General features: G+C 52.6%; 1 protein-coding gene across 1 annotated transcript in view; it reads left to right on the top strand.

Annotated features, from left to right (window-relative positions):
* Positions 1 to 9738: 9738 nt before the first annotated feature.
* LOC308052529 (aurora kinase C-like) overlaps positions 9739 to 22902 on the top strand; it is a gene marked incomplete at both ends in the record, with an annotated part of 74928 nt that continues 61764 nt past the window's right edge. Inside the window, 9 exon segments of the mRNA XM_080364608.1 lie at positions 9739 to 9786; positions 10160 to 10199; positions 10369 to 10435; positions 11126 to 11317; positions 11843 to 11981; positions 12183 to 12331; positions 12694 to 12808; positions 12810 to 12869; positions 19282 to 19450. Coding sequence (XP_080220734.1) covers positions 9739 to 9786; positions 10160 to 10199; positions 10369 to 10435; positions 11126 to 11317; positions 11843 to 11981; positions 12183 to 12331; positions 12694 to 12808; positions 12810 to 12869; positions 19282 to 19450 — 979 coding nt within the window.

Genomic DNA, 22902 nt, shown 5'->3' with positions numbered 1-22902 from the left:
CGTTCTTACTATTTTACAGGAGAAACACAGGGCACGGCTGATTTTGCCCACGTGCAGCGCAATGATCACACGAGTGCGGTGAACCGGGTGAAAGGCCCTAGAGAAGGAAAATCAGGCTCCGTGTACTACAAAGGATATAAAGCAGAAAAAAGAGCAGTGAATGTGCATAATGACACAATTAGATGGTTTTTCAGTTCCATGATGTGCTCTTTTACTAAAAAGTGTCTGCTGGAGTGGATATCCTGGACACAAACAGGCGGGTTCTGGTGCTGTGCCCATGGTGATTCATCCACTGTGGCTGTGGGTGTCAGGCCCTGATACAACAGACACAAAACCTTGGGAGGGAGGTGATCACAGTAAAACGCTTAAAGATAATGAGCTAGCAGACTTGATTTAGTCTTTATTTAAAAATACACATGGCTGCTGTCTTTTCTCCAGTTTAGCTAGCATGGGCTTCAAGATCTCTATTAATTCTAATTACAATATGTGACAAAAATTAAGGGGGGAAAGCTTTATTTTTACAATGGTGTTTAAATCGCAATTTGGGAAACAGATAAAGGGGTGTAGCAGATGAGGCACAGATTCTCTTTAAGATGCAAAGAGACATTTAATACAAACTCAGGTTTGCATTTGAAACATCACGTACCTCTGTCCCTGATGAACCGATCCCGTATCAATCCCTCTGTCCCTGATGTACCGATCCCGTATCAATCCCTCTGTCCCTGATGTACCGATCCTGTATCAATCCCTCTGCCCTTGATGAACCGATCCCGTATCAATCCCTCTGTCCCTGATGTACCGACCTCGTATCAATCCCTCTGTCCCTGATCTACCAATCCCGTATCAATCCCTCTGTCCCTGATGGTTCATGTCCCACACAGTCTTTGCTGTTTGTTGTTCCATCAGCGCTTGTTCTCACACTGTGACTCTTGCAGTTTCTCAGGCCTAATGTCCCAACCCTGCCACATCTCCCCTTCTTTGTTTAACAATTGCAGCCATAGCAGCGTGTAACTGCACAGCCATTGCACCATTAAAGCTTTTTTCAACCATCATTGTGCATAAGATAAGACACATGGTACACAATGCAAATTCTCCTTTGTTGTAGGAATAAACATACCATCAGGTCTACCCCATACATAGCATATAAACATTCTGTGCCTTTAATTATTGGCTTCGCATACATTTCTTTTGTTATCCAAACTGTTTTCATTGGTGTGTAATCTAGAAAAACCCATATGGCCACAGTCACCTTTCTCCTTCCTTGAGCTCTCCTGGCCTGCGGTTCCACCACCGGTGTCTTCCTTCTTGATCCCTCCTGACTAGCAGGTGCGCTCCAACCTTCTTTCTCCATCACTCTTACTCACAGGTTCACCTCCTTCCTTGCTCCCGCTCGCCGTGCTCTTGCCGCTTCTTTTGAGACTTGTTGATCCACCAGAGTGCTCCCCTGCACCATCCTCTTGCCTTTTTTGGGGCAGTCTTGTGACCAACTGGAGCACTCCCCGCTGTTGTCCTCCTGTCTTTTTTTCAAGGTGCCTCTTGCTCTGTCGGGCCGCTCCCCTTTGCCACCCTTTTGTTGCTTATTCTCTTCATGTGTAGGTCCTCCATCATCATCTTTTTTCTTGACCCATCTTAACTTGCAGTTCCACCACAGTAGCCTTCTTTGTTGATCCCTGTTGACACACCTGGCATTTACAGCAATACACAACAGCATCCAGACAACCATGAGTTGAGAGCTGGTCAGGCAATGCCCAGGTGAGGTCCCCTTCCCCCACCTTTGCCAGCTGGCAGACAGACAGACACCTCCCAAGAGATGACCACCCTGCTCCCTTTACTGCTCCCAAGTCCAAGAGCCCAGCCCCTGCTCAGCACCCCACCTCCCAAAACCAGGCCAACGCTCAAGACCCGGCCCAGGCTCTTGAACACCACCTTGGCCAGGGAGACCCACGCCCCTGAGTACAGTTTCTAGGGGCGGGAGGGGGCAGCACTAATCACAGGTTGTTCCCTGTGCTTAAGGAGACATTCTCCTCCTCGCTGGCTCAGGCTGCCCATTTTCCTCCTCACTCTTCACTCATAGCTCCACCACCTTTCTCCTCTTTTGTCCCCTCCTGACTCGCAGGTCCACCACTGTCATCTTCCTTCTTGTCCCCTCCTGGCTCGCAAGTGCACTCCGATCCTCTTTCGTGATCGCTCTTCTGTGTCAGTACGTGAAGACTGGGCACATGAGAAACTTGCTGCAAGAGTCAACAGATTAAGAACAAATATTAGTGGAAAAATACAAGGAGGAAGGACTATATGCTATGCGATACATCAAGGACAGAGGGATTGACGCAGGATTGATGCATCTAGGACAGGGGGACAGCTTCTGATAGACAAAAAAGGTGTTTATGGCAGTAACTTTGGTGGGAAGACAACATATGTCGCTTTTGTAATTACTAACTTAGCTAATCAGCAAATGCTTGAGCAAGCATCGTAGCGAGTATAAATGCAAACCTGAGTTTGTAATAAATGTCTCTCATGGCACCTTACGGTGAGTCACGCCAGATTCGCTACACTCTTCCTCACAGGCTCACCACCTTCCTCTCCTTCCTTTTTTTTCCTTTGCACGCTGTTCCACCTGAAGAGAAACACACGGAGGACTGAACTACACCAGGCCAAGGGCACTACAGTCAGACGGGGGCTGGGTCCGGGGGCTGACACCTCCCCACACCCCACAGCGCACCCACCTTGCCTTGGCCTCGGCCCCTCGCACATGCCTTAGAGATGCCATCGCACAGTACTGAAATAAATAACTTACGCTTTTTCTATAGATAAACAACTTTTAATCCAATTCCTTGTATTCCTTAAACACGTGTTCATTAGAGCATAAGCAAAACAGCGCTGGGTGTGCGGAGGATTCGCTCCGCCCAACACGCACACCTTTAAACAATAAGAAGTGTGCTTAAATACAGTAAGGTATTACATATTCATAATGACCCCAGGAACGCCTATACATATTCATAACCTTTCCCACTTCTGATTAAAATGAGTCTCAGAGAACCATTTCCATAGACACTCCCTTGTTGTGCCTGCGCAGTGCCACTTGGTGAATTTGAGGAGGGGTCTTTGGATGAAGCCTCCTTCAGCTTCGTCACAGTGAACTTTTTACCTTTGGCTCATTATGTTGAATTGACTGGGACCCAAGCTGCCAAGTTGAATGAAACCAGACTGGCGCCCTTTTTTGCTGTAAAGCTTCGTTATCTTGTCTCCTCAAGTTTACAGCTAGGTGCAGTGAAACTTCTTATCTTGGCATTCAATGAGGTTCTGTTCTTCTTAACATAGAGCTCTAAACTAAGCATTTATTGTGTGGCTAAGCCTTAAAGTGTTAGTTCGTTAGTAGGCACCCATTATATGTTTAGCTAACCCTTAAAATGTTAGTTCCCTCTGTCAATACAACTTCATAAGCAAGTTTCATAACTTTTTACATAGAACTTAACCACCTTTTTCCAGGTTCAGAGCCCTTGCCTCATTTGGTTATATCTGTAAACATTAAACATCTTAGCATGAATCACAACTGCATTTCTCACAGTACAAATGCCCATGGTCCTCACCTGCTCTTTGGTACTTGCTGGACCCAAGTGTCACGGGATAGAGATGTCACAGCTCAGTACAAATGCCCACGGTCCTCACCTGCTCCTTGGTACTTGCTGGACCCCAGTGTCACGGGTTAGAGATGTCACAGCTCAGTACAAGTGCCCACGGTCCTCACCTGCTCTTTGGTACTTGCGGAGGGCCACGTTGCTGTGCCCCAGGGCACTGGCCTGCACGGCCCTGCCCGGCAGCGGGAGCGTCTGGAGCTGCCGGCTGGTTCTCCAGCTTTAGGGTCACCCGCAGCAGCCCGCTCTCCTCAGCTCTGCACACCCAGCCAGTTGCGCCGCCCAGGCAAAGTCAGCTTCACCCTCTGCCCTACACCTCACCTGCAAACAGCCAACTCTTCAGCTGACAACCGCCCCAAACCCACCAACAAACCCTCCAAATCTCAGCCTTTCGCTTTCAACTGCTGCCTCTAGTGCATCTCACAGACAAGCCTCCAAAATCCCCTCATCCTGCAATAATGCTCCAGCACTCATCGCCTGCGGGAACAACCGCCACAATACCATGCAAACACCAACCAGTTCTGGCACGGAAATATCGCTTTCTCCTCCAGATCCCACCTACACCAACTGCTGACAAACACACGCTGTCCTCACCAAAGCCAAACGCTGCAACAACCAGCGACAACTCAAATGTGCGTGTGCGGCGCAAAACTGCAGGTGTGAGCTAACGCAGAGCTGGGCTTGACAGCTGCACAGTGTGCACCCTGTGGCTTAACGTGGCCAGTCACTGCCATTCCGCCTTCTCCCTGGGAGAAGCACATGAGCACAGGCTGCTTCAAGGCACAATGCGAACGGTTTGGATCTCCGGGTCTCTGAGGGCGAGAGCGATAAATGTGATCTGTGTGTGGCGCAGGATCTTCCCATCCACTTGCTCCTCCATTCGGTCTCAGGTGCTGCAAGAGAGGGAGAGAAAGATTCAGGGCAAGATTGACAACCTTGGCATTCCCGTCCCAGCCACGGGTCACCCAAACCTGCAGACATCCCAGGAGGCCCCATAACATTTACGCTCCCCTATCCCCCACCCTCGAAGCCTGGACATCACCAGAACCACAGAGCAAGTATTTCTGGAGGAGGCACCCACAGGGTCCGTGTTCTCTTTCAGGCAGATGCTAGCGCAAGATTGCAAATCATCTCACAGCTACCAGGAAGGTAAAAAATAACATCTCGAAATGGAAAAGGAACAGGTATTGTTTCTCTTCATCACCCCTCTCAGTGCCACATTATCAAGGTCTCCCGCAACGTTTCACAGGAAACTTGAAGCTTGGAATTCACAGTATTCTGAACCTGAACAAGAAAGGAAGAAAAGCATGAGACTGAGCATAAAGAGGGTGGCTGCTCGTAACATGAAAAGAGCAATAAAAAGGCAACAAAGTATCACTTTTACTTAGAGAGCTCTCAAAGCTGCCTGTTAAGGACAAGAAAAACAAACTTAAAGGGGAACCAAATAAAATACTCACAGAAAATATGGTGATAAAAACCTCAACATCGTTCAATAACGCATCCTGAGCATAAGAGAAAATCCTTTATTTAAGGAATAACAAGTTTTACTGTAGAGGGCGACAGAGGAAGGACAGAGTGCCATTTAAAGTCCATCTGACGCAGTCCAGGCACGCAGCGTTTCCCACCGTCCCTCATTCACTTCTACGGACCACTTGTCTTTGAAATTCATAGTTCCAGAAAACTGTTTCATTGCCACTTTTTGCCTGGTAATAAAAAGGTTTGTAGTTTTTTGGCAGGTGACACATTTTTGAGGTTACCTCTGCGAGCACACTCACTTTATTGCACTGATTGCTCCTCCTCAGCTGCAGGATCACATAATGTGAACCAAAATACAGCATGAAGTAACTGTCTTCATATTGTACACAAGTCAAAAGTCTACATGAGGAAAAAGCACTATCCAGCCTTCCCTTCCCGGTTTCTTCATGGGTTTATTTACCAACTCCATGACCAAGTCACCTGTTCTGTAGAGACCAACCAAAGAGTGACAGAACTCAACCCACTGTTTCCCAATTCAGGACAAAGCCTTTTCCCATCCTAACAAGAAACACGACAGCGACACACATGCAGATCTTCCCAAGAACTTCTCGTGCTTTCATAAGGCTCGACTCCCCACAGACCAACAGCAGGGCTGCCCAAAATCCCCACTGCAGACACTGCAGACTCCGCACTGACGGATCTCACAGCACACGTGTTTGATCCGCTCTGTTGTTGCTGTCCCCCACCTTCTCAGACGAGCTGTGATTACAGGGTTCTCAGCAGCACCTTTGGAACGTTAACGCCTCCACGGAGCGCCTGCTTCAGCCTTACCCACCGAACACACAGCCCTTTGCTTGAGCACAGACAAGCTCAACCACAGCATTCCAAATGGCAAGAACACTGTGAGCAACTCTAGGGGCTGTAACCCTGCTGCAGTCAACATCTTTAAGTGCTCAGCAGATAACTAAAATCAGAGCTTCGTCACCTGGCTCTTTCTTTAATTAGTGCAATTTACATTACCAGTGAATCAGCTGGGCTCAGCCGAGACCCAGAGGAGAACAGCGGCTGGAGAAGTAGAACAATCCACACCAGACATTTATCTACATTAGTTGTTAGTTTTCCTTCATAACTTTTACTTCAAGCCTTCTGGTTAAACAGGTTCACAGAGAGACCTGCAAGCAAGAATGTACCAAACACAACATGCAGAGCTGATGGGGAAGTCAATTACAGCAGCTGGAGCACCTCTGAGTCTTATGGGGGATTTTTTGTGTGTGTCTCTGTTTGGTTTTTTTGGTGGTAGTGGTTTTGTTGTTGTTGTTTTAATTAGACATGAATTCAATGAGCCTGGGGACGCAGTCAGAGCACACGAGCCAGGGCAGCTCTTTTCCACAGGCTTTGCACTGCGGACACTCTGGCACAGGTTCCAGAAATCACTGTTCAGTCACTGATTTGCCAGCACAGCCAGAGCACCGTGAGCTGGGCGTCTGCGCACAGGGACCCTCTGCAGGAATATCCTGGACAGTTCTACCCACAGTCCCAGCCCCTGCACGGCCCTCAGGCCAATCGCCCCATTGGAGTCTGGGGTCTCCCTGTTCTCCATGGAATCTCCCCATTCTCCTCAGATGGGGCCGTCAGGCCAAGTCCTGACCTGCAAGTTCCTGTTTTGCAGCTGCAGCTGCAGATAAAGAGTTATTTGCAGTAGCCAAACCAGCCCTGTGTGTCCCGTCCCGTCCCGTCAGACCCATCCTGTTCCTCTCTCAGCAGCTCCCTCGTCTTGAGCACTCTGAGCCCTTTTTCCTTAACAAACAGAAGTTCCAGGGTCCACAGCTCACAGCTGCATTGGGCAAACTCACTTATGCTGAGCGAGTTCTATAAAGCCGTTTCTAACCAGGCTCTGTACGAAGCCATATACTCAGTAATTAGATAAGCTAAGGCAGCCTGTTCCCTAACAGTGACTTATTCTGGCTTGTTGTGCTTTGCTGGAAACTTGTATTTAAATCGTGTCTTTCAGCCAGGCAGTCATAAGATGAACTGTAAGAGCAGCTTTTCTTTGCGGGCAGGAAAATACTACTGGAATATAGAATATTTTTACAGAATAAAATATTTTCTGAACATATTTATTCATGAAATTATTGAAAGAAATTGATAAATTATTAGTATATAATTAGAATAGACCTGTAGAAAATGTGGATAATTATTGTGGCAAGGGTCATTGCCACTCCTAAATATTTATTTCTAAGTGTCTATCAGGCCTGGCCTGCTCTTCCCAGTTTTCCTTCTTCTCTTTTGCCCCATTCATTTTGAGTCCTGGTTAAACAAACAAACAAACAAAAAACCCACACACAACAAACAACAACCAAAACCAAACAAACCAACCCCAGCCAAACACACAAGCACAGCTGGCCGAGCTGCCGCAGCTGATGCGCGGCATGTAGGGGAGTTGGACTCCACTCGTCTTGGAAAGTTAGGGGAACATGATCAGAATGTGAGATGAGCTGATTTAACTGATAAACATTTGCCTCACTCCTGTTACTGGCTGCTGGTCCCCACGTTTGCTGCCTTCATTGCATTTTTTTAAAAGACTCTCCAGTCCACCGGAACTGCCTGAAAAACTCGCATGCAAAGGAATACGTTTGGCTTCGCAGTTGGCTTTGGAATGTTGGGGCTTTTTTGAAACAAGTTGAACTATCCAGCTACTTTTGTCACTTTTATCCTCCCTCCCCCACCCCCATGAGGTGACAGTGGCAAAGGAGTCTCTTTGGTAGCAGTCTGAGGTGCTGCTGGTGCCCAGCACAGGGGTCCCAGCGCAGAGCGGTGCCCAGCTCTGGGTCACAGGTACCGACGTGTCCCCGGGAGCGGAGCCGCGTCCGCCACACCGCAAGGGGACAGAACCGCGTCCCACCGGGTCTCACCCGGAGCTGCGGGTGCAGAACACCAACCCAACGCCAGGACTTGGGCTGACGGGGCCGTGCGGGCAGAACTGCCCAGGACTTTTCCTGCTCCGGTCCCTCTTCAGGAGCAGCAGCTCGAGCTGCTCTACACTGGGCCTGGCTGATAAACTGATATTTTAGCAGAATTTCTGGAATCCACGCCAAGTCTGTGCTGCAGGAAACCCAGGGAAAAGGAGCTTCCCTAGTGCCGAGCTGATCGCCCTCCCACGCAAAGCTTCACCTTCATTTCTGGTTCTGAAATACTTCCTTTGAACCAAAGTCAAAGTTACTTTTGCTTTTTTCCTATTACAGCTGACAACAGTTTCTGCAAATCTTGTTACATTTTTTACCTTTGTAGCATCTATAAAATTGTTTCCAGAGTCCAATTAAATTTGTTAAAAAAACCCACAACATAACCCTGTAGCCAGTTTTGAATCCTTGCAGTTGGCCTTTCCTGTTATACGTTTCCCAAGTGCCACTCAGAACAAAGTACTGAAAACCAGAGAGGCAGTCAATATCACTGTACTTTACAAATCACCAGCTTCACTGTATTTACAGCTTTCCTCAGGCACGTTCAGCATCTCCAGAATCAACACCTGATTGTAACCCACTAGTAACAAACCCACAACTTTACCAGTAAAGGGGAAGAGAAAGACAGCCAGGGTTTCCAGAAATCATGACAAGGCAACAACTGGAGTAGGATTCATCATTAACTGGCAAGACTTTTTTAATAAAGTACGTACTCACCGCTATTGTTCTTCGCCACGTGTCCCGTGTCGCCGCGCCGTGTCCGCCCAGCGCTGGGGGACAGCCCGTGTCTCCGGGCAGGAGCCCAGGCCCTGGTACCGACACGGGTGCTCCTGCAGAAAGTGTCCCTGCGCACACAGGGGTTCAATGGAATCAGGTGCTTCACTTGCAGCAGCAACAGCCAAAAGAGAAATGAAACGCTTGAAGAGAATTTTCCCTGAACGCAGGAACACCCGCGAGCTCTGCAAGAGACTCATCGTTCCACCAGCGCCGCGGCCACCGAAACTGCAGCCCGTCCGAACCCACACGCTGCCCGCGCCGCCTCAGCTCCCCCGGGCAGCCCCGAGGTGCAGCCCCGCGCCCCTTCCAGCGCTCCCGCCCGCACAGCCGCTCTGCGCTCGGCAGGGCGAGCCTCGGCCCGGCCCGGCCGCCCTCCGGAACCGTTCTGTCTCCTCACCAACCCCCCCGGACCACAACTTCCTATCCCGATCGCCGCCTCCCTGCACGCGCTCGAACCCCCAACTGCACCCGGCAGCCAATCAGCGCTGAGCTCCCGCCCCACCCGCTAGGCGGGCGGCGTGGCTGGCCAATGAGAAACGGCGTAAGCACGGTGGGGCGGGAGGAAGGCGGGTGGGGGCGGGGCCGTCCGCAGCGGGGACCAATGGGCGGGCGGCGCGTGCAGCCGAGGGGCGGGTCTGAAGGCGGCGGCGGGAGGGGGCGCAGAGCGCGGCGGGCGGGGATCGGGGACAGCGGGTCCGGGAACGGGGATCCGGGGACAGGGGGTCCCGGGGGTCCCGGGGGGCTGGGAATTCGGGGACAGCGGGTCCCGGGGGTCCTGGGGGGCTGGGCGATCCCGAGGGGTTGGGGATCCGGGGACAGCGTGTCCCGCGTGGTTGGGGGTCCCGAGGGGTTGGGGTCCCGTGGTGATGCTGTGTCCCCTCCCCGCCCCCAGGATGGCGCAGAAAGAGAACGCGGACCCCGGCGTGTCCAGCCTGCCCGAGGTGACACCCCCTCCCCCGCGACGTTCCCCTGCCAGGGTGTCCCCCCGGGGCACTCGGGGTGATGCTGCCCTTTCTGGAGTGTCCCAGTCCCTGGGATGGGGGGTCTCGGAGTGCCCCAAACCCCTCCGGGGGGGGCTGTCCTTGGGAGGGGGTCTCGGGGTGCCCCCTGGGCCCCATCCTTGGGGCACCCTTGGGGCTGGTCCCGTGTGCTTTGGGGCCGCACCGACCCCTGGAGGTGGCCCCGTCCCAGGGGGGTGCGCTCAGGCACCCCCGGGCCCTTTTTGGGGGGGTGTCCTGTCCCTGGGGAGGGTGTTGGGGTCCCCCACCCCTGCAGGGTGTCTCAGGGTGACACCCCTCCCCGGCCGGGCCGCAGGTTCGCCGCGAGGAGCCGCTCACGCTGGAGCGCCGGCCAGGTACGGGGAGGGAGGGTCCGGGGGACGGAGCCCCATGGGGAGGAGTTGGGGCACCCGGACGCCTGGGTCCCTTGGTGGGGGCACGGGTGTTACCTGGGGGTCCGTGGACACCTGTGTCCCACGGGAGGGTCCTCGGGGGCCCCCAGGGTGTGTGTGGGGGTTCCCGCAGCTGAGCCTTCCCCACCAGGAGCTGCGCCCCTGCAGCCCATTGCCCTGCAGGCCTCTCCCCCGCCACAGTGAGTGACGGTGGGGGCAGAGCTGGGGGGCCTGTGGGTAACAGGGACCCCTGGGGTGATGTGGGACACTGGAGACCCTGGGGTGATGGGGGAGGGGGTGCCAGGGACCCCCTGGGTGGCACTGGGGGATGCCAGTTACCCCCTGGTGACAACGGGGGGCTCCTGGGGAGCTTCTGGGGACCACAATGTGGGGGTCCCAGAGACTCCCTGGGTGTTGGGGGGAAGAGAGCCCTGGGGCCCCTGGGGTGATGGTGGGTGGCACTGAGGGGACCCTGGGGTAATGAGGATGGCTCCTGGGATCCATGGAGTGACAGTGGGGAGGTCCTGTGGTCCGTGGGGTGTCCTGGGAACCCAAGTATAATAAGTTGGGGGGTCCCAGAGACCCCTTGGGTGATGGTGGGCGGCACTGTGGGGTGTCCTGAGGACCTTGGGGTGATTGTGGGGGCTCCAAGGACACTTTGAGTGGCACTGGGGGGCCCAGTTACTCCCAGTATGACAGTGGGGAAAGCATCCCAGAGACCCCATGGGTGGCAGTGCGGTGGTCCTGTGACCCCTGGGCATTGGTGGGTGACACTGGGGTTGGTGTTGACTATGTGTGGGCGCAGGTGCTGGGTGTCCCCCCTGTGATGGGGTGTCCCCCCTATGATGGGGTGCCCCCGCCATCGTGTGTCTCTGCCCCCCACTCTGCAGACGGACCTTCACGCTGGATGACTTTGAGATTGGGCGGCCACTGGGGAAGGGCAAGTTCGGGAGCGTCTACCTGGCACAGGAGCAGAGCACGAAATTCCTGGTGGCGCTGAAGGTCCTCTTCAAGTCCCAGGTGGAGAAGGAAGGGGTGGAGCACCAGCTGCGGCGAGAGATCGAGATCATGGCCCACCTACAGTCAGGAAGCACAGGCATGAGGGTGTCGGGGGGAGGCGGGGTGGGGGAGCCTGGGGACCCTGGGTGGTGCTGGTAGGGTCCTGGGGACCTCCTGGGTGATGGTGGGTGGCACTGGGGCGACCCTGGGCTGATGAGGTGGGGGGTCCTGGGGTGATGAGGTGGCACTCGGAGACCCACGGGGTGACAGTGAGGGGATTCTGGGACCCAAGTATGATATCAACAGGTCCCAGAAGACCCCCTGGGTGGTGGTGGGTGGCACTGAAGTGACAGTGTGGGAGTCCTGTTGTCCTCTGGGTCATGGTGGGGGCTGTCCTGAACACCCTGGGGTGACAGTGGAGGGGTGTCCTGGGGCTCACTGGGGTGATGGTGGGTGGCACTGGGGTCCTCTAGGTGACACTGAGGGTGTTCTGGGGTCCCCTAGGTGACAGCAGGGGTCAGTTGCAGAGAGCCCATGGGAGGCACTGGGGACTCTGGGGTGGTAGTGGGGGGTCCTGGGGCCTCAACATGTGTCCCTGTTCCCCTCAGGCACCCCAACATCCTGTGCCTCTACAACTACTTCCATGATGAGCGGCAGGTGTTCCTCATCCTGGAGTACGCGCCCGGGGGGGCACTCTACAAGGAGCTGCAGCGCCAAGGCCGCTTCGATGCCACCCGCACCGCCATGGTCAGGTCACCCCGAAATGGGGCACCCCTAGCGGGGAGCTCTGGAGCCACCCCAGACACCAGGGTGACCCCCACACATGGGGGTCTGGGCCCCCTGACCAGCCCCAAATGCTGAGGTCCCACCCAAGAATTGGTGTTGGGGTCCTCAAGGGCCCCCTGGTCAGTTCGGGGGTGCCCTGACCCCCTCGTTTCATCACCCCAGCTGATGGAGGAGGCGGCAGACGCGGTGCTGTACTGCCACGGGAAGAAGGTGATCCACCGGGACATCAAACCTGAGAACCTGCTGCTGGGGCTGATGGGGGAGCTGAAGATCACCGACTTCGGGTGGTCTGTGCACGCCCCCTCCCTCCGGTACGGCTGTGGGGGGCCCTGTGGGTCTGGGGGAGCACCCTGTGGCGCTGGAGGAGCCGAAGATCACTGACTTTGGGTCGTCTGTGCACCCTCTCCCCTTTGGTATGATCTGGGGAGGGGCCCTGTAGGGCTGGGGACGCTCTGGGGGGGGTCCTCCATGGGGCACCCTGTGCGGACAGGGACACAGCAGGGGCTGAGACCCCATGGGGATGGCGTCACCGGCCTGGGGGTGGCAAGCACCCCAGAGGACTCCAACATGCCAAGGCGGGGCTCCCCCTAAAACAGAGCTGCCTTTATGTACCTCTGGAGAGGCGGTGGGTACGTGTACACATGGGGGTGTCTCCTCATGGGGTGCCCCCCAGGCGGAGGACACTGTGTGGGACGCTGGATTACCTTCCCCCTGAGATGGTGGAGGGACGTGAGCACGACGAGAAGGTGGATCTGTGGTGCCTGGGGGTGCTGTGCTATGAGCTGCTGGCTGGGCACCGCCCCCTTCGAGAGCCTCTCCCACAACAAGACCTACCACCGCATCACCAAGGTGGGGACTGCGCCCTAGGGACCCTCACCCACCCGGGGAGCACCTCCGGGGACCCACAAGGACCCCAGAGCAACCCCCAGCCTCACGTGCTGTGCTCTCACAGGGGGGACCCTGCCACAGAGACCCCATGTTTAGGGAGCTCACACCCCCCTGGAATCCCCTGCCATGGGGACCCTGCCTGTGGAGAGCAGCCCCTGCCCCACTGTCACGGAATATTACCCCGAAGTACAACAGGGTCCAAAGCAGCCTTTATTAAACTGGTGAAACGGGGTTTTAATATTCCAAAGTGACTTAAATACAGGTTCGAATATCAGCTGGAAACTTATTTAGGGGCGGCAACCACTACAGCAGGCGGTCCACAGAGTGCATGCACGTGGCTTCACTCAAAACAATGCCGGAGTCGCCCCTGAGTCCCGGAGAAGCACACACTTGCCCAAGCCTATCCGTAATTATTTTAAGGAGATAATTTAGAGTATGTGTGCAAACGGGCACAGAAAGTATGAATATACTCGCAATCCTGCGAGAAGTTTTCCTCCATTCGGTGCTTAAGTTTACACAGATCCTGTGCTACCTTTAAGCAAACACACAAACTGAAGCACATCGCGCACCACATAATGAAAAACCACGCCGCAAAATGCCAGGTTTCTGCAGAAATGTTACTCAACCCTCTAAAAAGTACCTCCATCTCTGATATCCTGCCGACTACGCCAAATTGTCATGGAATATTACCCCGAAGTACAACAGGGTCCAAAGCAGCCTTTATTAAACTGGTGAAACAGGGTTTTAATATTCCAAAGTGACTTAAATACAGGTTCGAATATCAGCTGGAAACTTATTTAGGGGCGGCAACCACTACAGCAGGCGGTCCACAGAGTGCATGCACGTGGCTTCACTCAAAACAATGCCGGAGTCGCCCCTGAGTCCCGGAGAAGCACACACTTGCCCAAGCCTATCCGTAATTATTTTAAAGAGATAATTTAGAGTATGTGTGCAAACGTGCACAGAAAGTATAAATATACTCGCAATCCTGCGAGAAGTTTTACTCACGGCCGTGGGGGCGAGGCAAGCGGAGACTCCGTTCCGGGGAGCTGGGGGGGGCCGTGGCTCCTGGTGGCAGTGGCTAAGCTCGTTCTCTGAGAAAACTCCAACCAAAAAGGAAGTTTTCGACGAGTGTCCCGTTTTTAAGAGCTTGACCTGACTGCAGTCATTCCTCCTATTCCCGGAAGCCCCCCAAAAACATCCCCCACCCTGGGTGTGGGCGCCCAGCGGCTTTTGCCCCTAACGACTCTGCTGGTACGGGTGCTCTGGGGCCAGACAAAGAAGCTGTTAGGCCCACGGCAGCCAGGAGAGAGGGGGATGTGCCTACTCCTCCATACTGAAGGAAGGAGGGGGAGAGTGGGGGCAGAAGAGGGGGAGAGAGGTGAGGGGGGGTTGCATTCTGCCACAATCCCACCCTATGACTACAGTCATGGTCAAGTCATAACTCCAGAGTGGTGTGACAGCCACCTCTTGCCTCCAAAGTAAAAGGGGACATTCCTGCCAGTGAGCCTTAATGTCCACTGTGGATCGCCATATCTCATGTGTTGACTTACCCCTGCCAAACAGTTATTAATAACAATATACAATAGAATCGAAGTAATTGCAACAATCAACAATTGCCCAAGGTAATTAATGAGTCCCAGCATCAGTCACAGTTCATTAGTGTTTCCATTCCTGTGACTGTCTTCCTTCTGAATGGCTTGCTGGTTTTAGCTGGATCCTTTTCCACTCCGTCATTGTTGGCGGTGTTTTCAAGGCATCTGGATGCTTTTCCATCCCTTGCTGGTGTTAGCTGGATCTTCTTCCACAACAGGAACAGAGATTTTGTAGAAGGAAAACCTACAGCAACACTCATCAGCTGTTTTAACCTGAGCATTTGGCTTACGCAAGAGTAGCAGCTTTATTCTGCATTCTCCATCAGGCACTCGTGCACACACATTAAATCACACGCGCCCGGACACCCATAGGCCATGTGGGGTCCCCGGCTGCTGCAGCAATGGGGAGCTGGTGTAGCTAAAACTTCACACCAAACACACACAAGCAAACACCTTAAGGCAACTACTGCAATGGGGGTTTAAGTTAAAAGGTTAAGCTTCTGCTGTAACAAAACGGGTTGTATACAGCAAAATACACGTGCCTCTTTAACCCTCCAAAGCAATGGCTTATTATTATTATTATTATTTTGTGCAAATTTTAAAATCTTCAAATATGCATAAAAGCAATATCAACAACAAAAGTAGTTAAGTCTGCTAATACTGAAACTTCCGTAATGCAAAGGCACATGTCCAGGCCGAAGCAAAGGCTAGTGCCATGATTCTGCTTGCTGCTGGTCAGAATCCTCTATTAGTCTCTTAATATGAGACAACTTGTTGTGGAGATACACGCATCTGTACTTCTCTTCCACCCTGTCATCTTCCTTTACCCTGCAAGAAAACACAAAGAACAGACCTCGGTCCCTTTGGAACCGGGCTTTCATAGTTAACGTGTTAGACTAGCTCAGAAGTTCTGAGCAGAAAATATCTCTTGGACCTTTTGTTTTAGGGGCAGGTCTTTATCGAGTTGCTGCCTGTTATTGACTCTTTATCAAAATCATTAATGACCTCCATAATGCCTCATTTAGCTGCAGTAGAGTGCCAGTAATTTTTTTGATAGCAAGTAATATTAGCAGCTACTTTTAGCAAGCAGCAGTGCTAAGGCACATTGCCGGGTCCTAATGGGAGCTGCCTCTGAACCTCAGAGAGCACTGAGCCGGGCGGGGTTGCTGGTCCCAAGCCGCGGGTTTTTTTTTTTTTTTTTTTTTAACTTCAGTTTGCAAGCCGGGGCGGGGGGGGTGCTCCCGCCCGCAGCGAGTGGGGGGGGGCGGCCAGCCGGAAGGTGGTTGCCTGCCTGCGCTCGCGAGGCCGGGCTGCCCTGCCCCACACCACCAGAACTTAGGGTCCAGGAACGGTGGCGGGCCGGGGGGAGATGCGCAGAGAGGCGACAGAAGTTTTACGGGGGGAAGTTTGCGTCCGTTTTTCGGGTTATGCCCGTACTGGACATGCGTTTCTAGCAGCTCTCTCAGGCCACTCCGTTTCATGTCGCCAGTCCCAGGGCAGTCGCCGGCACTCGCGGGGTGGGGCTTTGCTATGCCAGACCCCCTGAGTTGCTGGTACGGGGAGGGGGCCGTCTGGACACTGCGGCTTTTTATTTGCCTTTCTTCAAGATCATTAACAACCTCCGTAGTGCCCCGTTTTGCTGCATTTAGCAGGGGGGAACGTGGGGTACAGGTTATTGTAGATGTGGGTGGAGCAGGATCAAGTTGCAAGGGTGCAGAGGTAAATGGCAATATTTTAATACAGGCTACCTCTGCCCTGTGACTTCCAAAGCTCCAAATCTCCCCATTAGGTAAGCACCATCGTCTACCTGCCAAAATATCGAATCCCAATATGTTCGCTTTATAAGGACTCAGGGCAACTTCCACAGCCGTTGTCCGCTTTTCCCCAGGCAGCAAAAGGTGGATTCGAGCTAAAGGACATCTCTCTGCTACACCCGTTACCCCTACTATATTGATGGCCTTCCTTGATGGTTTAATCTCGAGTTTGTCAGCTTGCAGCCTGTTCAAAACACTGATTTGTGCACCCGTGTCAATTAAAAATTTCACACTTATTCGCCTTGGACCAACGGGAATATGTATGTATGGTTCTTTATCACTGGACCATTGGCAGGAGAATACCAAGCGGGTGGGGCGGTCCCGGTTCCCATCCGCCTTTACTAGTTTTTTGATTCCCTTTGTGAGGATGCGAAAGGGTTAGTGTTTCGCTTGTCCTCGGGGCGGGGGGCGGTTGCCGGTGCCTTCTCTTTGTTCTCTGATCTTCCCTCTAAGTATTCCACTAGCTCCTGTAAATGCTCAGTGGAGAGCTTGTGCACCAGTTTTCGAGGCACGCCCAAAGCGGCTGCACGATGCCAGAGGTCGCTCCGCTGCAAACTGCTACTCTGATTTGACTGGCAGCCAAAACGCTCCGGTTTCTGTGACGGGGGGGGCGGCCTAGTGGGGGGGGTCCCTAAAGAGGCTCGGCTCGGCTCGTCTTCCGGACCGCCCGGCTTCTATACGGGCTGCCGCTCGGGTCTACCCACCCCATCTCGCACCCATGTGTAACCACATTGTGTAAAATTTCCGCCCAGGTTAATACATGTTCAGGAGGACTTCGGGGATTTTGCTTATTGCGATCAATAGCCCCCTGAACTTTTTCCTTAAGGGATTGGACATATACTTTTAAGGCATCCGGTAATCCTTTAATAAGCAGCCGAAGGTGGACGGGATCCACCGGCGCCGCCATAGGGGGGGACTGCCGGCCTCTTTCATACATTGCTTGTATACAAGCCGCCTTTTGAACTCCCTCGGCAAGGTCTGATAAACCTTTTATAACAATTGCCACTGGCTCCCCATGTTCCCTGAGATCTATACCACCAGCCCAGTAAGCTACACGAGATGTGATGGACTGATCACCGTCTGGACCATCACTTAAAAATACCCCTGGGCCCCAGAAACCTGTGGCCTCATCCTTACTCAATAATATTCTATCACCCCCAGTAAGTGAAACGCGCCAAAGATATTCAGTCTCTGTCTCGCCGGCTTCTGTGAGAATCTAGTTTGTAAATCCCCTAGCTCCAGTCCTGAATATGGCATGCTATGGGTAGCCGTGCGTGGATTTCTGCCTCGTCCATCCGTATGTGTTTCAGTTCTAATAAGAGGACGCACGTTCTTAGTCTCTACCCCCCCTTCATCAGCGCTGTTTTCAGAGTCAGTATCTCTGTTGAGAAGCGCAGGGGCCGAGGAGCACGCCTGAACTGGGGGGACGCTGGAGGAAGCTCTCATATTAATTAACAAAAACTCAAGTTTTTGTTCCAAAAAACCAAGTTTCTGTTCTAACAAGCCAAATCTCTGTTCTAAATAATCCGATCGTATGCTTTGTCGCGAAAAGTCCTGTATTAGACAGTCAAACTGTTCGCTCTGCCGCGACAGGTTTTGCTTTAAAAAGTCAAACTCTTTGCCTTGCGGCGAAAGGTCCTGCTTCAAGGAGTTAAACTGTTCGCTCTGCTGCGAAAAGTCCTGCTTTAAGGAATCAAACTGTTCGCTCTGCTGCGAAAAGTCCTGCTTTAAGGAGTCAAACTTTTCGCTTTGCTGCGAAAGGTTTTGCTTTAAAGAATCAAATTGTTTGGTTTGCCACAAAAGGTCCTGCTTTAAGGAGTCAAACTTTTCCCTTTGCCGCGAGAAGTTTTCCTCCATTCGGTGCTTAAGTTTACACAGATCCTGTGCTACCTTTAAGCAAACACACAAACTGAAGCACATCGCGCACCACATAATGAAAAACTACGCCGCAAAATGCCAGGTTTCTGCAGAAATGTTACTCAACCCTCTAAAAAGTACCTCCATCTCTGATATCCTGCCGACTACGCCAAATTGTCACGGAATATTACCCCGAAGTACAACAGGGTCCAAAGCAGCCTTTATTAAACTGGTGAAACAGGGTTTTAATATTCCAAAGTGACTTAAATACAGGTTCGAATATCAGCTGGAAACTTATTTAGGGGCGGCAACCACTGCAGCAGGCGGTCCACAGAGTGCATGCACGTGGCTTCACTCAAAACAATGCCGGAGTCGCCCCTGAGTCCCGGAGAAGCACACACTTGCCCAAGCCTATCCGTAATTATTTTAAAGAGATAATTTAGAGTATGTGTGCAAACGGGCACAGAAAGTATAAATATACTCGCAATCCTGCGAGAAGTTTTACTCACGGCCGTGGGGGCGAGGCAAGCGGAGACTCCGTTCCGGGGAGCTGGGGGGGGCCGTGGCTCCTGGCGGCAGTGGCTAAGCTCGTTCTCTGAGAAAACTCCAACCAAAAAGGAAGTTTTCGACGAGTGTCCCGTTTTTAAGAGCTTGACCTGACTGCAGTCATTCCTCCTATTCCCGGAAGCCCCCCAAAAACATCCCCCACCCTGGGTGTGGGCGCCCAGCGGCTTTTGCCCCTAACGACTCTGCTGGTACGGGTGCTCTGGGGCCAGACAAAGAAGCTGTTAGGCCCACGGCAGCCAGGAGAGAGGGGGATGTGCCCACTCCTCCATACTGAAGGAAGGAGGGGGAGAGTGGGGGCAGAAGAGGGGGAGAGAGGCGAGGGGGGGTTGCATTCTGCCACACCCACATGCTGCTGGGGAACCCAAGGGCTGGGCAGGACCCCAGGATCTGGGCCCCACATACACAGCACCTGCCCCACACCCTCCATTCTCACTGTGGGGCGAGACCCACGACTGGGGGGCCAGGGACACCGGTGCTGGGTGGGGGTGTCCTTGTGCCCCGTCCATTTCCAGGGTCCCTGAGTCCCCCGCGTCCCGCCAGGTGGACCTGCACTTCCCGCCCCCCGTGCCCGAGGGCGCCCGTGATCTCATCTCGCACCTGCTGCGCCGCAGCCCGGCCCAGCGCCTGCCCCCGCGGGACGTGCTGCAGCACCCCTGGGTGCGCACCCACTCCCGGCGGTTGCTGCCCCCTGCCTGCGCGTCCCCACCCCGTGAGTTCAAACACTTGGATTATTAAAGATCTGCGGTAATATAATAAATATCAGCCTGCAGCTTTGCTAAACATCCGTGTCACAGTTCCGTCCAAAGGTGTCAACTACTGCATGAAACAAAAGTAAAGCTGCAACTCCCCTGCAGCAGCTGCCGAGCGCAGGGACACGGCTGCGAGGCCTGACACCCGCGCCCCGGGCAGAGCGCGGGTGGCACCGCGCACCGGGCAGACCGCGGGCGACAAAATTCTCGGGGAAAAAAACTGGAGTAGAATAGCAGCAGGGCTGGCACAAGCTGGTACCTCCACAGGGGTCCAACCCGAGCATAGTAAACCATAGACTTCTGTATCTTTACAAACCGTTCATACCATCATTCAGTCCAACAGCAATATTTAACTGTGAGGTCTTCTTGCTTCTCCTTGGATTTTTTTCTCCGATTCCACGTGGGCCTTTGTTTTTCAGCTGTAGACATTGTTTATGGTCCATAGCCTTGCAGGTACTGTTTTGTCTGAATAAATCCTTTCTTCTCAGCAAAGTGTGAAATAGGCCCCATTTTGCAGATGTCTGTAATGTCTCCTCTGTGTTAGTTTTGGATCGTTGTTTTTCCCAGACAGTTCCGTTCTTCCCAGCAAAGTGCAAACAAGACCTTATCTTGCAAGTGTTCAGTGTGGTTTGTAGTTTGTAGTCAGGCCCCCACCTCCTCTGGACACGTGTTCATTAGAGCATAAGCAAAACAGCGCTGGGTGCGCGGGGGATTCACTCCGCCCAACATGCACACCTTTAAACAATAAGAAGTGTGCTTAAATACAGTAAGGTGTTACTTATTCATAATGACCCCAGGAATGCCTGCACATATTCATAACCTTTCCCGCTTCTGATTAAAATGAGTCTCAGAGAACCATTTCCATAGACGCTCCCTTGTTGTGCCTGCGCAGTGCCACTTGGTGAATTTGAGGAGGGGTCTTTGGATGAAGATCCTTCAGCTTCGTCACAGTGAACTTTTTACCTTTGGCTCATTATGTTGAATTGACTGGGACCCAAGCTGCCAAGTTGAATGAAACCAGACTGGCGCCCCCTTTTTGCTGTAAATCTTCGTTATCTTGTCTCCTCAAGTTTACAGCTAGGTGCAGTAAAACTTCTTATCTTGGCATTCAATGGGGTTCTGTTCTTCTTAACATAAAGCTCTAAACTAAGCATTTATTGTGTGGCTAAGCCTTAAAGTGTTAGTTCGTTAGTAGGCACCCATTATATGTTTAGCTAACCCTTAAAATGTTAGTTCCCTCTGTCAATACAACTTAATAAGCAAGTTTCATAACTTTTTACATAGAACTTAATCACCTTTTTCCAGGTTCAGAGACCGTGCCTCACTTGGTTATATCTGTAAACATCAAACATCTTAGCACGAATCACAACTGCATTTTTCACAAGAGTGTCCTGATTGCGGTGCTGAGTGTTGGATAGATTTGAGCTGCGTAGCGGAATTGTTTAGTTTTGGAGAGGGTGGGATAAACTTGGAACACAACTTGTGAGGGCGGTATGTCGTGGGTAGGCTTTAGTATTATGCGTGGAGCGGTGCTGTAAGCGTTCATAGTTATTGCCTGTCTTTGTTACAAGATGAGCCGTGTCGTTCTGTGTGACGCGTAACGGGAGGACGGCGTAGGAGCGTCATTCTGAAAAAGAGCCCGTTGGGGGGTATTTTAGCTGGCAGGAAAGAGACTGGGGAACCGCCCGCTGATAATGCGAGTAGAGCAGCCTTGATGAGATGTGATGAGCAGAGGCCATTGTGTAAAGTGGACAAGGAAGGAAAGGCTGTGGGCAAAGCGCGGTGCTGCAGCCGGCAGCCCCAGAGCGGAACTCTGCTGTGGAATTCCTGTGTTTCAGAGGGGGAGCTGTGACCGCCCCATGCTCAGCAGACCCCCCAGCCCAGGTCGGGGGAGCAGCCCCAGAGCAGGACTCGCGGCACCGTCCTCTGTCCCCAGCGTGCCGGGGGGCGGCTGCCGGCCTGTGGGACGTGGATGCGGCTGTTCGGGGCACTGACGCCCCGTTTTTGGGGGGCTCTGGTATGTATATATGTAGATGGCATTTTAAAGTAATGAGCTGCCCGCTGGGGCTGTTTTCCTTTTCTACCTTTTTTTTTTGAGTGAATAAATGGGGGGACACGGGGGATGACGATGATGTTACTGGAGGAGCAGGCCAGCGAGAGATGGGGGCTTACAGCCCCAAAATGCCTGAAGATTCATGGGCGGGGTGTTCAGTGGTACTGTGGGGAGGAGAAATTACTCCCCATCCCCTGCAGGGAAAACAGAACAATCCCACATCAAAGCCGTCCTAGAGAAATACTCGCTGTTTGTCATTCAGGTTCTAGAACGGCCCAATGTCCTGTTAAAGGTTGTGGTGGTGCGGGTCAGGGATCCCCAGGCTGTGCCGGGACCACAGGACGGCTGCTGGTGGAACCAAAGTCAAGGACAACTTCTCAGAGGTAAGAACCTTTCGATTTGTTCCCCTCAGGACACATCCCTTTGCCTCTGGACCCCTCACAAGCTTACTCGCCCCCTGGTTCCCTCAGAAACCCATTTCCTTCCAGTTCCTCTGCGATTACCCTGCCTGCCTTTGGGTCCCTACAGGCTCTTTGGTGGCATCACGGGGCCTGTTTGACCTTTGCCCCATTAAATTCCCCTCTTTTCTCTCTTCCCCTCAAAACTTGCCCGTTTGCTCTTGCCACATTCCAGAGGCCTCATTTTTCCCTCTTGTCTCCTCTCAGGACCCCTCATCTGTTGGCCCCTGTCGAGGGTTTAGATTGCGGGGTGACAGTAACACTCTGACAGATGTATTCTTAACCCACTCTTCCCCCCGCCACTTCCCCCTTTTTGCCCCTCCCTCTCCCCCCTTCCACTCAGGACAGGCGATTGGGAGGGAAAAAGAAGGACAGAAAGAAGAGAGTTGGAAAAAATTGAAGATGTTTTACTAATGCTATTAATAAGAATAGAGAAAATAATACAAAATATACAAAACCAATCTTGAAAGTCTCAGCAACTGCAGAGGCGGCACCCGAAGTCCTGGACTGGACTCTGCAGCCAACCGGAGCTGGATTCAGTCTGTCACTAGGCCTCAGTTCGCAGGGATGACTCGCAAGGTCCTCTCCTAATGTCGGCCATAGGGAAAAGGGAAAAAGGGACGAGATCCTCGTGATCTCTCATTTTATATGAAGTATTCACGTGAATGGAATGTTATACACAGTTGGTCAGTTTCTTGGTCACTTGTTTCTCGTCGCCCCTCTCGCGAGATGTCCATCCGTGCTTATCAATAAGTTTGCATTCCATTGCTAGGTTTACCAAACATGTGTCTGGTTCTCCAGGAAAATGCAGTTAATACGAAGGCTGTAGCTGACAGGCAAAATTCACTGAAAGAGAAACTTGTTTTTAACAAAACCAGGACATTTCACCCCTTATAATATG

The sequence above is a fragment of the Nesoenas mayeri genome (genome assembly GCF_963082525.1).
Source record: "Nesoenas mayeri genome assembly, contig: SCAFFOLD_36, whole genome shotgun sequence".
Classification (NCBI taxonomy): Eukaryota; Metazoa; Chordata; class Aves; order Columbiformes; family Columbidae; genus Nesoenas; species Nesoenas mayeri.
Note: the sequence above shows the minus strand (reverse complement) of the source record. Positions and strands in the feature narration are given on the sequence as shown.